This window comes from Gavia stellata, unplaced genomic scaffold (assembly GCF_030936135.1).
Source record: "Gavia stellata isolate bGavSte3 unplaced genomic scaffold, bGavSte3.hap2 HAP2_SCAFFOLD_578, whole genome shotgun sequence".
Taxonomy (NCBI): Eukaryota; Metazoa; Chordata; class Aves; order Gaviiformes; family Gaviidae; genus Gavia; species Gavia stellata.
Window position 1 is genome coordinate 42,662 of NW_026776608.1, and position 15,392 is coordinate 58,053.

At 64.7% G+C, this 15,392-nt stretch overlaps 3 protein-coding genes across 3 annotated transcripts; 1 reads left to right on the forward strand and 2 right to left on the reverse strand.

Annotated features, from left to right (window-relative positions):
• Positions 1–364: 364 nt before the first annotated feature.
• On the forward strand, positions 365–1,861 carry SVBP (small vasohibin binding protein). The gene is made up of 3 exons (XM_059834742.1): positions 365–389; positions 1,443–1,568; positions 1,647–1,861. The coding sequence occupies exons 2-3, from the start codon at positions 1,445–1,447 to the stop codon at positions 1,730–1,732; spliced, it is 210 nt and encodes a 69-aa protein (XP_059690725.1). The 5' UTR covers positions 365–389; positions 1,443–1,444; the 3' UTR covers positions 1,733–1,861.
• A 798-nt stretch (positions 1,862–2,659) lies between these two features.
• Positions 2,660–5,539, reverse strand: TMEM269 (transmembrane protein 269). Its single transcript, XM_059834741.1, has 7 exons — positions 5,515–5,539; positions 4,386–4,430; positions 3,757–3,904; positions 3,575–3,672; positions 3,342–3,485; positions 3,055–3,255; positions 2,660–2,962 (listed from the first exon to the last, which is right to left on the reverse strand). The coding sequence occupies exons 1-7, from the start codon at positions 5,537–5,539 to the stop codon at positions 2,853–2,855; spliced, it is 771 nt and encodes a 256-aa protein (XP_059690724.1). The 3' UTR covers positions 2,660–2,852.
• Positions 5,540–8,097: 2,558 nt separating this feature from the next.
• On the reverse strand, positions 8,098–14,758 carry LOC132321158 (proproteinase E-like). The gene is made up of 8 exons (XM_059834738.1): positions 14,725–14,758; positions 14,541–14,617; positions 14,369–14,466; positions 12,192–12,326; positions 11,966–12,098; positions 9,544–9,690; positions 9,307–9,459; positions 8,098–8,115 (listed from the first exon to the last, which is right to left on the reverse strand). Exons 1-8 carry the CDS (start codon positions 14,756–14,758, stop codon positions 8,098–8,100), a joined length of 795 nt encoding a protein of 264 aa, XP_059690721.1.
• Positions 14,759–15,392: the final 634 nt, after the last annotated feature.

Consider the following 15,392-nt stretch of genomic DNA (forward strand, 5'->3'; position numbering starts at 1 on the left):
GGTGTGATGTATAGGGGGTGGGCTATACAGGGACTGTGATATGTAGGGGTGAGCTGTATAGGGGGGCTATCCAGCGGTAGGGCTATAGAGGGGGTGGGCTATATGGGGGTATGATATATAGAGGGTGCGATATATAGGGGACGGGCTATATAGGGGGAAGGGGGGGCACCGCCCGCCCGCCAGGCGGCGCTGCCGCGCTCCCCGCCCTTTCGCCGTTCCCGCTTGGGCGCGCGGCGGTGGCAATCTGCGCATGCGCGCTGGGATCGGGGGGGGGGGGGGGGGGGCACGCCTGCACCGGCCGTACGTCCGCGCGTGCGCCCCAGGCCGCGCAGCCGCGCGCCGAGCGGGCGGGGTCCCGCCGCCATCTTGGCCCGGGCACGGCCCCGCCGGTACCGGGGAGGGGGGGGGTCATAGAGGGGCACTGGGGGCTGCGGCACCCGGGGGGCTGCGGGGAGCTATGGGGCACGGGCGGCCGTCGGGCTGAGGGGGGCTGTGGGGGATCTGTGGGGATGGAGAGGGGCCTGTGGGGCACGGGGGGCTGTGGAACAGGGGGGTCTGTGGGGGGCTATGGGGTGTGGGGGGCTGTGGGGCACGGGAGGCTGTGAAACCGGGGTGGCTGTGGGGGGCTATGGGGTGTGGCTGGTTGTGGGGCTGTGGGGGGCTGTGGAACAGGGGGGTCTGTGGGGGGCTATGGGGTGTGGGGGGCCGTGGAACAGGGGGGTCTGTGGGGGGCTATGGGGTGTGGGGGGCTGTGGGGCACGGGGGTCTGTGGGGGGCTATGGGGTGTGGGGGGCTGTGGAACAGGGGGGTCTGTGGGGCATGGGGGGCTGTGAAACCGGGGTGGCTGTGGGGGGCTATGGGGTGTGGCTGGTTGTGGGGCTGTGGGGGGCTGTGGAACAGGGGTGTCTGGGGGGGGCTATGGGGTGTGGCTGGCTGTGGGGCTGTGGGACAGGGGTGTCTGTGGGGGGCTATGGGGTGTGGCTGTCTGTGGGGCTGTGGGACAGGGGTGTCTGTGTGGGGCTATGGGGTGTGGCTGGCTGTGGGGGGCTGTGGAACAGGGGTGTCTGGGGGGGGCTATGGGGTATGGGTGGCTGTGTGGGGCTGCGGGACTTCTAGGAGGTTGTGGGGCCGGTGGGGGGGGGGCTGTGGGGTGGAGTGTGGGGAGATGGGGGGGCTGGGGGATGTGTAGGGTGTTATGGGGGGAGCCTGTGTGCCTCAGGGTGCCTGTGGGGGTGTGGGGAGCACCTGTGGGGCTCTGGATGTCTGGGGGGGGCCCTATGGGACCCTAGGTTGGCTGGGGGGGTTATGGGCCGTGGGGCAGGGGTAGAGCTGCAGGCCCAGGGGGGTGTGGAGTCAGGGGTAGGCGAGGGGGGCTGGCCGTGGGGCTGGCAGAAGAGAGAGTGGGGGTCCCTGGGGTGACACTCCCCCCCGCACTGCCCCAGCCATGGAGCCGAGCGGTGGGGGGCGGAAGGAGAGGCCGAAGCCCCGGGAGCCGGCGGCCCGCCTGGAGAAGGCCAAGCAGAAATCGGCTCAGCAGGAGCTGAAGCAGCGGCAGAGAGCGGAGGTGAGCGACCGGCGGCAACGCTGGGGCCGAATTCCCCCCCCCACCGCCCCCCATCACCTTTTTCTCCCCCTTCCCCGTGCAGATTTATGCCTCAACCGAGTGATGACGGAGCTGGAGCAGCAGCAGTTCGACTCCTTCTGCAAGCAGATGCAGGCCTCCGGCGAGTGAGGCGACGTGTGCGGCTCCCCCAAAACAACCCAGACCCCCCCACGTCTGCTGCCCGTCCCCTTTTCTAACCCCTTTGTTATTTATTATTAAATAACCGTTTGGGTTTTTTTAAATAAAATCTGTGGTGGTTCCACGTTTCTCCGGCTCCTGGTCCCTCAGCGGCGCCGGCGGCTCCGTCCCGGCCCGCTGCCGGGTGGGAATGGCGTGGGGGAGGCCGGATTGGGGCGGGCGCCAGAGCAGCTGCGGCCGCTGGTCGCCAGCTCCGGCCCTCCTCACACCAAGCGAGACCTCGGCCCGCCGGTTCCCTGCCAAGGGGAACGGTCCTGCCCTCCCGGTGCCTGGATTCGCCTGTTCCCGAGGCCGCAGGGGGGGATACGGCGGGGGCCGCATCCAACTCTCGCAGCTGCTCACGCCGCAGGAGCCTCCCCGGGGACCCCGAGTGTTTCTCTTCGCCGCTCGGCGCAAGGTTTGACCTTCGCTTCCTTCCTCCACCCACACACCCTCCGCTTTCCAGCCGCCACTGTCCGGCATCCTCCAGCTTTCCAGAGGGTTCAGATTGCCGGCTTCAAATCCCATTTTCCCCTTTCACCTCCCTCCCGCACCCCAGCGAGCAAACACCGAGAGGGGAGAAAAATAAAACACGTTAGAGAGATTATTTCCCTACAGCGACGGGTAAAATAATAAATACCAAAACGCTGCTGGTGAATCGGGTTTCAAAAACCTTCTGGAGATTTGATCAGCGGCTTCTTCCTCCCAGGGAGGGGGCGTCCTCGTTTTTGGGGGTGTAAACCTCCCCCTCGTAATAAATTAATGATGTACAGTGGGAGCGATCCCCAAATTTCACATTCCCCCACGCAGGGAAGGGTGTGGGGGTCTCTGGAGCAGGGCTGTTGGTCTTAGAATGGGGCGCAGGGAGGGTGTTTTGGGGCTCCCCCAAAGCAGAGCCTTTCCTACCGCTCAATTATTTCCTTTTTCTTTCCTAAACAAGCTCCCACCGCGGCTCGGATTCGGCTGCCGCGGTTAGAAGAGCGAAGGGAGATCTCGGTGGAGGAGGCGGCACCCGAGAGCGAGGAGGAGGAAGAAGAGGAAGGCTTTACTAGGCGTTAGGTGAAGGCAGGGGTTAGGCTTTGCAGCTCCAGATGGCGAAGGGGAAGACGATGTAGGACGTCGACCAGGTGAGGCAATAGACGGAAGCCACCGCCGCCGGCGAGAAGAGGACAGCCGCCACCCCTGCGGATTGGGAAGAGCCTTTGGGATCTGCTCCTTCCTCATCTTGGTGGGTTTAATTATGCACCCCCAGTTGATTTTGTCCCCGTCCTTACCTCCAGCATAAACCACTTTCTTCCAGAGCTGGGACTCCAGCACCTTGTCGTGGGGGTAGAACCCCCGATCGACCATGAAGAGGATCATGATGGTGGCGGTGACGCGGAGCAGCGTGACGTTACCCCCCGTCAGCAGGAAGGTGCCCGCCAGCAGCGAGGAGGCGTAGGGACAGGGCAGCCCCCGGTAGGTGAAGGGGATCCCTGCTGGGTGCCAGACGTTCAGCCAGGAGGGAGGGGAATCACCCCCCAAAAAAACCCCCTGATTCCCCCCAAAACGCTCAGCTTACCACTGGAGAAGAAGCACAGGCGAGCGAATACGGCCATCACGTAGGCGATGGCCAGCAGCCCGCCCAGGACGCCCTGCGGCTGCAGCAGCAGAGCCGTGGCCAGCCCGAAGGTGGTAAAGTCGGCGAAATCATCCAGTTTGGCACCTGCGGGCAGCGAAGGGGCAGCTGCCGGATGGGTCGGGGAGGGAGGGAGAACCCGGCGGTGGGTTCGCGGGGTGGCGGGACGGACTTACCCAGCGCCGAGCAGGCGTCGAGCTGTCGGGCGACGGCTCCGTCGGCCAGATCAAGCAGAAACCCCACCAGCAGCAGCCAGCACGAGTGGTGGTATTGCCTGGGGAGGATGGAGAGGGCAAAAGTGGGGTGACACCCCCTTTGCAGCCCCCCATATTTCACCCCATTTCCCCTTTCTCCCCACCTATTGAGGCTGCAGAGGACGGAGGACAGCCCCGCCAGCAGATTGGCCACGGAGAGCCCGTTAGCGGCGTTTTTCCGGATGAACTCCAGCGTCCGACCCCGGCCCGTCCGCTCGCTCAGGAACAGCTTCTTCGTAGACTGGAAAATACCTGCAACCCGCCGAGGCAGCTGGTGAAGGGCAGAACCGACGGCCGCTTTCCAGCCGGGCAGTTATTTAACCCCCCCTGAGGTAGCAGGTCTGTGCTGGGGATGGGGGGGGGACAAAACCCCCTCCAGCGCTGGGAAGGGGCTGGAGAGGAGATTTTGGGGGGTGCTGCCGACGGCGGGAGCCTTGCTGGCTGTTCCCCTTCTCAAACCGAAGCCCCCAAAAAGCCTTTTAGCAAGCGGCGGAATTTTGGTTTGTTTTTGCAAGCCCTGCCTCTTATCAACCCGCCGGAGGCGAAAAGAAAACCAACTAAACCAATAAAAGAACCGCAAAAATAAAAACAAAGAAGAAAAACAAATCCAAACCCAAGCTTAGACTAAAAGCCAACCCCGGTTTTAAGCTCTATTGATCTTATATACCTATAGAGCTAAGCTTTAGAGAAAGAGTTTAAGGGTCATGTCCTACTAGTGGGCTTTGCACCCTGCCTTTGCCGTGGTCCCAAAGCCAGGCAAGCTGGTGAGATCCTTCATCTGAAAGAAAACATCACGTCAGAGCAAAACAAAAGCCGCCCCCTCCCCTCGCCCCCCGCCTTTACCCGCTCCCGGCTGAGCCCGGGCCAATTCATCACCGTCCCGGCGCCGCAACGCCGCCAAAAACAGCTCCCGAGGCGTAAAAAAACCAAAACAAAACAAAAACAACCAAACCCAAAACCAAACCTCGGTTGCAAGGAATCAAAATAGATTCCTGGTTTTGGGAATCCCGCTGGGGTCGGTGGCTCCGTGTGCCGGCGACGGGATGGATGCAGCCACCGCCGCCGGTGACCTTTGGACACCGCGCCCCGAGCCGCCGGTACGGTCTGAGCCGGGTGACTGGGGATGGAAAATCCCCCCTGATCTGTCAGGACGGTCGTTCCGACGCCTTGGATTTTACCGGATCCGGTGGGTTTTTGGGGGTCTGAGCCCACGCCTGGCGCCATCCCCTCCTTTTTTACCTTGGTTGGGGCTAATCTGGTGGGTTTTGGGGTCTCCAAAGGCAAAAAAGGGCAAAAAATGGTGATTTTGGGGCTCACCATCACCATCCCCACCCTCCCCAGTGCCGGGCAGGGTCAGACCCCCGGGGAGAGTTACCGGTGCTGCCGCTACACCAGATCTGGGTGCTGGCGAACATCACAATACCCAGGCATCACCGTGGAGCCCAGACTTGCCCGTTCTTGGCATTTCTAGCCCCAAAAGCAAAGGGCTGGGGTGGGAGGGACTTCCTCAGCCCCACGCCACTGCTGGTGCTTTTTATTGCTATTTCTGGGGGAAAAAAAGGTCGTTTTGGCTCTTCCTGGGTGACCCGTATGCGTTACGGGGACTTGTGTCCCCCAGGGTGGTCTTACCCCTCAGGGCCGAGGGGAAAATGGGGTTCAGCCGGAGGAGGTGCAGAATTAACCTATTTTTTTGGGTCGCTTTATTGTTTTTACGCTTTTCTGCCCCAATTTGCAGGGCTGAGCGAGCAGCGCTCGGCCGATGACCCTTATTTTTCCGCTAAATCCCCCAGAACGGCAATTTTGGGGAGGGAGACACCTTGCGAAGGGGCCAAGCGGCATCAAGGCGTCGAGCTGGCACTTACCGACCGGCGGTGACACCATCCACATGGCTGCGGCGGTGGCGGTGACGACGCCCCGGCAAGGGGAAACTGAGGCAGGGGTAGCTCAGCAGGTGCTCGCTCGCCCGGCGCGGCGGCAACGCCGCGTTATATAAGGAAAGGCTTCGCCGGCTGAGTCACCCGGCCGGGGGTGGGTCCGGCCAGAGGACACAGGGGATTTCGGAAGCGGCTGGCACCGCCGGCGAGGGAGGAGCTGCCCCGGGGGGGCCAGGCGGCCGTGCCAGGCTCGCAGCACCCATGCCAGGCTCGCAGCACCCGTGCCAGGCTCGCGGCACCGATGCCAGCCTCGCAGCATGCATGCCAGGCTCACGGCACCCCAAACAGCCTTGCAGCACCCATGTTAGGTGTGGACCACCTGCGCTGCGTTCACAGCACCTTTGCCAGCCTTGTAGCACCCTTAGCAGGCTCTCGGCACCCATGCCACGCTCACAGCACCCATGCTGGGCTTGAAGCACCCGTGCCGGGCTCGCAGCACGCATGCCGGGCTTGCACCGCCCAGACCGGGCTCGCGGCACGCATGCCAGGCTTGCACTGCTTGTATCGGGCTCGCAGCACCCATGCCGGGCTCGCAGCACCCATACCAGGCTTGTACCACCCATATCAGGCTGACAGCACCCATGCCAGGATGGTAGCACCCGTAACAGGTTCATAGCACCCTTGCCACACTTTGCAGCACCCCTGCCATGCTTCGTAGCACCCGCACAAGGCTCACAGCACCCATGCCGGGCGTATGCCACCCATGCCAGCCTTATAGCACCCATGCCAGCCTTATAGCACCCATGCCATGCTCACAGCACCCATACTAGGCTCACGGCACCCCGCACCCCCTCTGTACCCTCGGCCACGACACCATCGTGTCCGACCCCGTGCCGTATCGCCACCAATTCACGCCGCCGGCGCCCCCCCACCCCGTGCCGATAAGAAACCGCCGGCTCAGCCGGGTGCTGCCGGGTGAGGTCCCCCCGTCTCGCCCTGGGGCCTCTGGCTGGCGGCACCCACTTGTGCAAGGGTGTCACGAGTTGGGGTGGCCTCAGCACCCTCTTCCCATCCCTGAGCAAAGGCCCCGCGATAGCGGCAGGGCAGCGGCGTGCCAGGGCGGCACTGGCGGACAACGGCGGCGACGCCGGGCCACTGAGGGGAGAGCAAAGGTCCCCCGGGACACGGTGACAAGGGGCCAATAAAACTTATATAGCCCCGGCGCCCCGCGGCAGGAATTTTCCACCCGGATCCCCAGGGGAATTGGGGGGTGCTTGTAGCACCCATCCCCGTGGGGTGCCTGGGTGGGGTTGGGGGGATCCGGGGTGCCCCGGCTGGGGGTCCCAGGGGTGCTGGCCACAGCGGGGTCGTTGGTGAAAGGGCTCTTTGTTTGCCGGTCACGCGCCGGCAGCGGCGGTTGCGAAGCGACGGCCGGGCCGGGAGGGCAGGAGGTGGTGGGAGAGCGCCACGGCCATGGCTGCTGGGCCCTGGGGCGCCTGGAGGGGGCCATCCCCGGGGCCTCGGGGCGCCTCAGGGGGGGCCATCCCCGTGGTGACAGGATGTCACTGGGTGCCCATCACCGTGGCATCAGGGCACGTGGCTGGGGCCATCCCTGTGTCCTCAGGGCACCTCAGGGGGCCGGTCCCTGTGGCATCAAGGTGTCTTGGGGTCCCTGTGGCACCACGGTGCCCATCCCCACGGCTTCAGGGGACCTTGGGGTGCTTGTCCCCATGGCACCCGTGTGTCTTCGGGTGCCCATCCCTGTGGTATCTGGGCACCAGTGGGTGCCCATCCCCGTGGCGTCATGGCTCTTCAGGGCAAACAGTCCCTGCGGCATCTGGGTGTCTCTGGGTGCCCATCCCCGTGGTGTCTGGGTGTCTCTGGGTGCCCATTCCTGTCACACTGGGGTGTCTCTGGGTGCCCATCCCTGTAGTGTCTGGGTGTCTCTGGGTGCCCATCCCCGTGGTGTCTGGGCACCTCTGGGTGCCCATTCCTGTCACACTGGGGTGTCTCTGGGTGCCCATCCCTGTAGTGTCTGGGTGTCTCTGGGTGCCCATCCCCGTGGTGTCTGGGCACCTCTGGGTGCCCATTCCTGTCACACTGGGGTGTCTCTGGGTGCCCATCCCCGTGGTGTCTGGGCACCTCTGGGTGCCCATTCCTGTCACACTGGGGTGTCTCTGGGTGCCCATCCCTGTAGTGTCTGGGTGTCTCTGGGTGCCCATCCCCGTGGTGTCTGGGCACCTCTGGGTCCCCATTCCTGTCACACTGGGGTGTCTCTGGGTGCCCATCCCTGTAGCGTCTGGGTGTCTCTGGGTGCCCACCCCTGTGACACTGTGGTGTCTCTGGGTGCCCATCTCCCTGGTGTCTGGACACCACCGGGTGCCCATCCCCATGGTATCTGGGCGCCTCTGGGTGCTCCCCGCTCCCGCTCTACTGGTGCCACCCGCAGGCAACCGCCCCCCCACATGCCGTCGCCCTGTGCCCACGCCGCAGCACAGGGACACGTGTGGTGCCAGAGCTGTGGTTTTATTTGCCCGATGCCACGCCAGGAGGTCGCCGCTGCCGCCGCGCTCAGTTCTGGCTCATGATCTGGAAGGGAGAAGCGGCTCAGGGGGGGAGTGCGGCACCCCAGTGCACCCATGCCCCAGCACCCTGGCCTCTTGGCACCCCGGCACCGCAGCACCCAGCACTCCAGCACCCTGGTACCCTGGCACCATGGCACCCTGATACCCCAGTCTCCTGGCACCCCCGTGCCGCAGCACCCCATCACTCAGCACACTAGCACCCTGTACCCTGGCAACCAGCACCCCAGCACCCCAGCTCCTTGGTACCCTGACACCATGGCACCCTAGTCCCCTGGTGCACCAGCACCCTGGCACCCTAGCACCCTAGTACCCTGGTATACCAGCACCCCAACACCCTGGCACCCCGGCACTCCCATGCCCTGGCATCCCAGCACCCTGCACCCTAGCACCCTGGTACCCCAGCACCATAGCACCCCAGAACCCCAGTGCCCTGGTCCCCTGGTGCCATGGCACCCTGGTGCCCTGTCACCCTTGCACCCTAGCACTCTGGTACCCCAGTGCCCTGGCACCTCAGCACCCTGGCACCCCAGTACCCCAGCACCCTGGTGCCCTGGCACCCCAGGCACGCTGCCACCTTGGCACCCTGGCACCCCAATCCCCTGGTACCCTGGTGCCCTGGCACGCAGCACCCTGACATCATGGCATCCCATTTCCCCAGCACCCCTCTGCCTTGGCACACTGGTACCCCAGCACCCTGACACCCTGACACACCAGTATCCTGGTGCCCTGGCACCCCAGGCATCCTGACACCTTGACACCCCAGCACCCTGACACCCTGACACCATGGCATCTCATTGCCCCAGCACCCCGGCACCATGGTGCCCCAGCAGTCTGGCACCCAGCACCCTAGCACCCTGGTACCCCAGCACCGTGGTACACTGGCAGCATGGCACCCAAGCACCCCAGTGACCTGGCACCCGAGCACCCTAGCACCCTGGTACCCCAGCACCGTGGTACACTGGCAGCATGGCACCCAAGCATCCCAGTGACCTGGCACCCGAGCACCCTAGCACCCTGGTACCCCAGCACCGTGGTACACTGGCAGCATGGCACCCAAGCACCCTAGCACCCTGGTACCCCAGCACCGTGGTACCCTGGCACCCCACCATCCTGACATCACGGCATCCCATTTCCCCAGCACCCTGGCACCCAGCACCCTGGCACCCAGCACCCCATCTCCCCCCCAGTCCCCCACCTCGGCGATCCAGTCCTCGAAGGCGGAGACGCGGGTGAAGACCGTCGGCTTCTTGGGCGCGTTGCAGCCCAGCCCCGAGACGAAGCTGGCGATGCCGTGCACCTCCCAGCGCCCGTCGGCCGCCTGGCAGTTCAGGGGACCCCCCGAGTCGCCCTGGGGACGGGACGGGATGGTCAGCGCCGGTGGGGGTCCCGGCGTGTGTGTCCCCCCCCATCCCCATCCCGGCATGGCACTCACGTTGCAGCCGGCCTTCTCCGCGCCGCCGGCGCAGATCATGGTGCGGCGGATGGCGAGGGTGCCCCACCAGTCGGGCTGGGTGCAGCGCTCGTAGGCCACCACGGGCAGCAGCGCCTGCTGCAGCCGCTCCGGCAGCGGCCCCCCCCGCTGCCAGCCGGGCGTTAGGGGGGCCGTGCCCCGTGTCCTGCCTGCTGGCCCTGACCGTCCATGGCCGGCCAGCCAGCCGTCCGTCTGTCCATCCATCCATCCATCCATCCATCCACCCATCCATCCATCCATCCATCCATCCATCTGTCCATCCATCCATCCATCTGTCCATCTGTCCATTCATCCACCCATCCATCCATCCATCCATCCATCCATCCATCTGTCCATCCATCCATCCATCTGTCCATCTGTCCATTCATCCACCCATCCGTCCATCCATCCATCCATCCATCCATCTGTCCATCCATCCATCCATCTGTCCATCTGTCCATTCATCCACCCATCCATCCATCCATCCATCCATCTGTCCATCCATCCATCCATCTGTCCATCTGTCATTCCATCCATCCATCCATCCACCCATCCATCTGTCCATCTGTCCATCCATCCACCCACCCATCCATCCATCCATCCATCCACCCACCCATCCATCCATCCACCCATCTGTCCGTCCATCCGTCCTTCCCTCCATCCCTGCATCCTTCCAGTCTTCCCGCCATCTCCCCATCCATCCCTCCACCCTGCCCTTCTCCGTGTCTCCATGCCCCCATCTGTCCCCCATCCATCTCGCCATCCCTCCACCCATCCCTCCATCTCCCCACCCATCTCTCCATCCATCCCTCCACCCATCTCCCCATCCATCCCTCCATCCATACCTCCATCTCCCCATCCATACCTTCATCCATTCATCTGTCCACCCATCCTTCCCTCCATCCCTGCATCCTTCCAGTCTGCCCTCCATCTCCCCATCCATCCCTCCATCTCCTCATCCATCCCTCCATCCATCTCCCCATCCATCCCTCCATCCATACCTCCATCTCCCCATCCATCCCTCCATCTCCCCATCCATCCCTCCATCTCTGCACCCATCCCTCCATCCATCTCCTCATCCATCCCTCCATCTCTGCACCCATCCCTCCATCCATCTCCCCATCCATACCTCCATCTCATCCATCCCTCCATCCATCTCCCCATCCATCCCTCCATCTCCCCATTGATCCCTCCATCTCCCCACCCATCCCTCCATCCATCTCCCCATCCATACCTCTATTTCCTCATCCATTCCTCCATCCATACCCCCATCTCCTCATCCATCCCTCCATCTCCCCATCAATCACTCCATCTCCCCACCCATTCCTCCATCCGTCTCCCCATCCATACCTCCATCTCCTCATCCATCCCTCCATCCATCCCTCCATCTCCCCATCAATCACTCCATCTCCCCACCCATCCCTCCATCCATCTCCCCATCCATCCCTCCATCTCCCCATTGATCCCTCCATCTCCCCACCCATCCCTCCATCCATCTCCCCATCCATCCCTCCATCTCCCCACCCATCCCTCCATCCATCCCCCCCATCCATCCCTCCACCTCCCCATCCACCTCCCCACCCATCTCCCCATCCATACCTCCATCTCCCCACCCATCTCCCCACCCATCCCTCCATCCATCTCCCCATCCATACCTCTATCCCCTCATCCATCCCTCCATCCATCCCCCCCCATCCATCCCTCCACCTCCCCATCCACCTCCCCACCCATCTCCCCATTCATACCTCAATCTCCCCATCCATCTCCCCATCCATCCCTCCATCTCCCCATTGATCCCTCCGTCTCCCCACCCATCCCTCCATCCATCTCCCCATCCATACCTCTATCCCCTCATCCATCCCTCCATCCATCCCCCCCCATCCATCCCTCCACCTCCCCATCCACCTCCCCACCCATCTCCCCATCCATACCTCCATCTCCCCATCCATCTCCCCATCCATCCCTCCATCTCCCCATTGATCCCTCCGTCTCCCCACCCATCCCTCCATCCATCTCCCCATCCATACCTCTATCCCCTCATCCATCCCTCCATCCATCCCCCCCCATCCATCCCTCCACCTCCCCATCCACCTCCCCACCCATCTCCCCATCCATACCTCCATCTCCCCATCCATCTCCCCATCCATCCCTCCATCTCCCCATTGATCCCTCCGTCTCCCCACCCATCCCTCCATCCATCTCCCCATCCATACCTCTATCCCCTCATCCATCCCTCCATCCATCCCCCCCCATCCATCCCTCCACCTCCCCACCCATCTCCCCATCCATACCTCCATCTCCCCACCCATCTCCCCATCCATCCCTCCAACCAGCTCCCCACCCATCTCCCCACCCGTGCCCCCATCCCTCCCTCCCGCCCCGGTCCCCCCCCGGACGTACTGGCCAGCCGCCCCCAGCCGCTCAGGTAGCAGGGGTACCCGTCGGGCAGGACGGTGCCCGCGGGCGGCAGCCGCCCCACCTGCACCTGGGTGTCGAGCACCGCCGGGCGCTGCAGCTTCATCAGGGCGATGTCATTGCTGCCGCGCAGGGGAGAGGTGTCAGGGAGGGGGGGGGCCTGGGAACAGTGTCCCCAACACAACACCCCCCCCCTCGCAGGGACCCCCGCTCACCCGCAGGCCACGCAGGAGCTTCGCCATTTGGGGTGGACGAAGATGTCGGCGGGGGCCACGGGGATGCGTTGCTCGGGGCCCTCCCGGGCACCCATGTCGTACTCGCCCAGCACCACCTCGTAGGTGAGCGTGGAGCTGCCCGGGGGACGGGGACATTGGGGGACGCTGCAGCTCCCCTGCACCCATCTTGCACCCAGCACCCCCTCCCTGCACCCAGCACCCCCTCCCTGCAGCCTGCACCCCTCCATGCACCCATCTTGCACCCTGCACCCCCTCCATGCACCCAGCACCCTCTCTATGCAGCCTGCACCCCCCCATGCACCCATCTTGCACCCAGCACCCCCTCCCTGCAGCCTGCACCCCTCCATGCACCCGTCTTGCACCCAGCACCCCCCCCATGCACCCTGCACCCCCTCCCTGCACCCCCCCATGCACCCATCTTGCACCCAGCAGCCCCTCCCTGCACCCAGCACCCCCTCCATGTACCCTGCACCCCCCATGCACCCATCCTGCACCCTGCACCCCCTCCATGCACCCTGCACCCCCCCATGCACCCATCTTGCACCAAGCACCCCTTCCCTGCAACCTGCACCCCCTCCATGCACCCTGCATCCCCCCATGCACCCATCTTGCACCCAGCACTCCCTCCATGCACCCAGCACCCCCTCCATGTACCCTGCACCCTCCCATGCACCCATCCTGCACCCTGCACTCCCTCCATGCACCCAGCACCCCCCCCCTGCACCCATCCTGCACTGTACATCACCCTCCACCCAGTAAAACCTCCATGCACCCTGCACCCCCTCTACAGCCCCATCCCCTCCAAGCACCCATCCCTGCACCCCCTGCACCCATTTGGCACCCTGCACCCCCCACAGACACCCTGCACCCCCCTGCTCCCCTCCTGCACCCACCCTTGCACCACACACCCCCTTGCACCCCCTCCTGCACCCTACCTCCCCCTACACCCCATCCCCTCCATGCACCCATCCCTGCACCCTGCACAATCTCTGTGCACCCTGCACCCCTCCTGCACCCTGCACCCCTTCTGCACCCTGCATCCCCCCTACACCCATCGCTCCATCCTGCACCCCCCTGCACCCCTACTGCACCCATCCCTGCACCCCAGCACCCCCCCTGCACCCAGCATCCCCTCCATGCACCCATCCCTGCATCCTGCACATCTATGCACCCTGCACCCCTCCTGCACCCACTCCTGCACCCACTCCTGCACCCATTCCTGCACCCTGCACAATCTCTGTGCACCCTGCACCCCTCCTGCACCCAATCCTGCACCCATCCCTGCACCCTGCACCCCCTCCTGCACCCATTCCTGCACCCATTCCTGCACCCTGCAACCCCTCTGCAGCCCCCCGCACCCCTCCTGCACCCTGCACCCTTCTGCACCCTCCATCCCCCCTACACCCATCCCTCCATCCTGCACCCACCTGCACCCAGCATCCCCTCCATGCACCCATCCCTGCACCCTGGAAAACCTCTATGCACCCTGCACCCCTCCTGCACCCATTCCTGCACCTATTCCTGCACCCTGCAACCCCCCCACAGCCCTCCTGCACCCTTCTGCACCCTGCATCCCCCCTGCACCCATCCCTGCACCCCAGCACCCCCCTGCACCCAGCATCCCCTCCATGCACCCATCCCTGCACCCTGCACAACATCTATGCACCCTGCACCCCTCCTGCACCCACTCCTGCACCCATTCCTGCACCCTGCACAATCTCTGTGCACCCTGCACCCCTCCTGCACCCACTCCTGCACCCATTCCTGCACCCTGCACAATCTCTGTGCACCCTGCACCCCTCCTGCACCCACTCCTGCACCCATTCCTGCACCCTGCAACCCCCCCACAGCCCTCCTGCACCCTGCACCCTTCTGCACCCTGCAACCCCCCTGCACCCATCCCTGCACCCCAGCACCCCCCCTGCACCCAGCATCCCCTCCATGCACCCATCCCTGCACCCTGCACCCCTCCTGCACCCTGCACCCCTCCCTCCACCTTGGACCCCCCTCCATGCACCCATCCCTGCACCCTGCACCCCTCCCTCCACCTTGGACCCCCCGTTGCACCTTGGACTCCCTCCCCCCACCCTGCCCCCCCTCCCCCCCAGCACCCCGTCCCCCCCAGCACCCTCCACAGCTCTCGGGGGGTCCCTCACGAGATGCAGTGCGCGGCCGTCATCACCCAGTCGGGTGCGATGAGGGTCCCGCCGCAGGTGTGGCGGAAGGTGCCGTCCCGCTCGTACTGCAGCGAGATCTGCGGGGGACACCGGTGGGTGCCACAGCACCCATGGGTGCCACCCCCCCAACCCTATCCCCCTGCCCGCTCACCTGCCAGGGCCAGCTATAGGGTGCAGCATCCTCTCCGTTGACCACCCGTGAGTCCGGCAACACCGCAGCGCGGCTGCCTGTGGGACAGGGCACCCGTCACCCACCGGGCACCCATCACCCCACCCGAGGTTGGGGACATGGGTGGGGGTTCGGGGACATGGGTGGGGGCTCGGGGACACCTTACCACCGGCCACCAGCAGCAGAATGAGGCTCAGCATCGCGGTCCCGGCTCAGTCAGGGTGCATGGGTGCAGCCGCCGGCCTTAAATCCCCCCCGGTATCGGGGACACCCAAGGGCACCCCTGGGAACGGGCACCCGGCACCCACCTGGATCCCGGGGGGGGGGCACCGGGGGGGGGGTTAACCATTAACCTCGGCCTTGGGGGGACGTGGCACCCGGCACCCAGCCAGCCGCACCCAGCAGAGACCCCATAGACCCCTGTGCCCCTATAGACCCCATACCCCCCCTGCCTCTGGTGCCCCCCATAGTGCCCCCCGTGACCCCATACTGCCCCATGCCCCTGGTGTCCCTATATTGCCCCTATAGCCCCCATGGACTCAATGCTCCATATATCCCCCCTCCTGGACCCCTATAGCTCCCGTGACCCCCACAGCCCCCATACCTCCCGTGCCCCACTCTGGCCCCTATGGCCCCCATATATAGCCCTCTCCCGGACCCTATAGCCCCTGTGCCCCCCACAGCCCCCTAACCCCTCCCAGGATCCCTATAGGTGCATGGTGCCCATCACAGACCCTATAACTCCTGTGCCCTACAGAGCCCCAGTGCCCCCCATAGCCCCCATACCCCATGCCCCTGGTGCCCCCAGACCCCCTATAACCCCTTGTGCCCCCC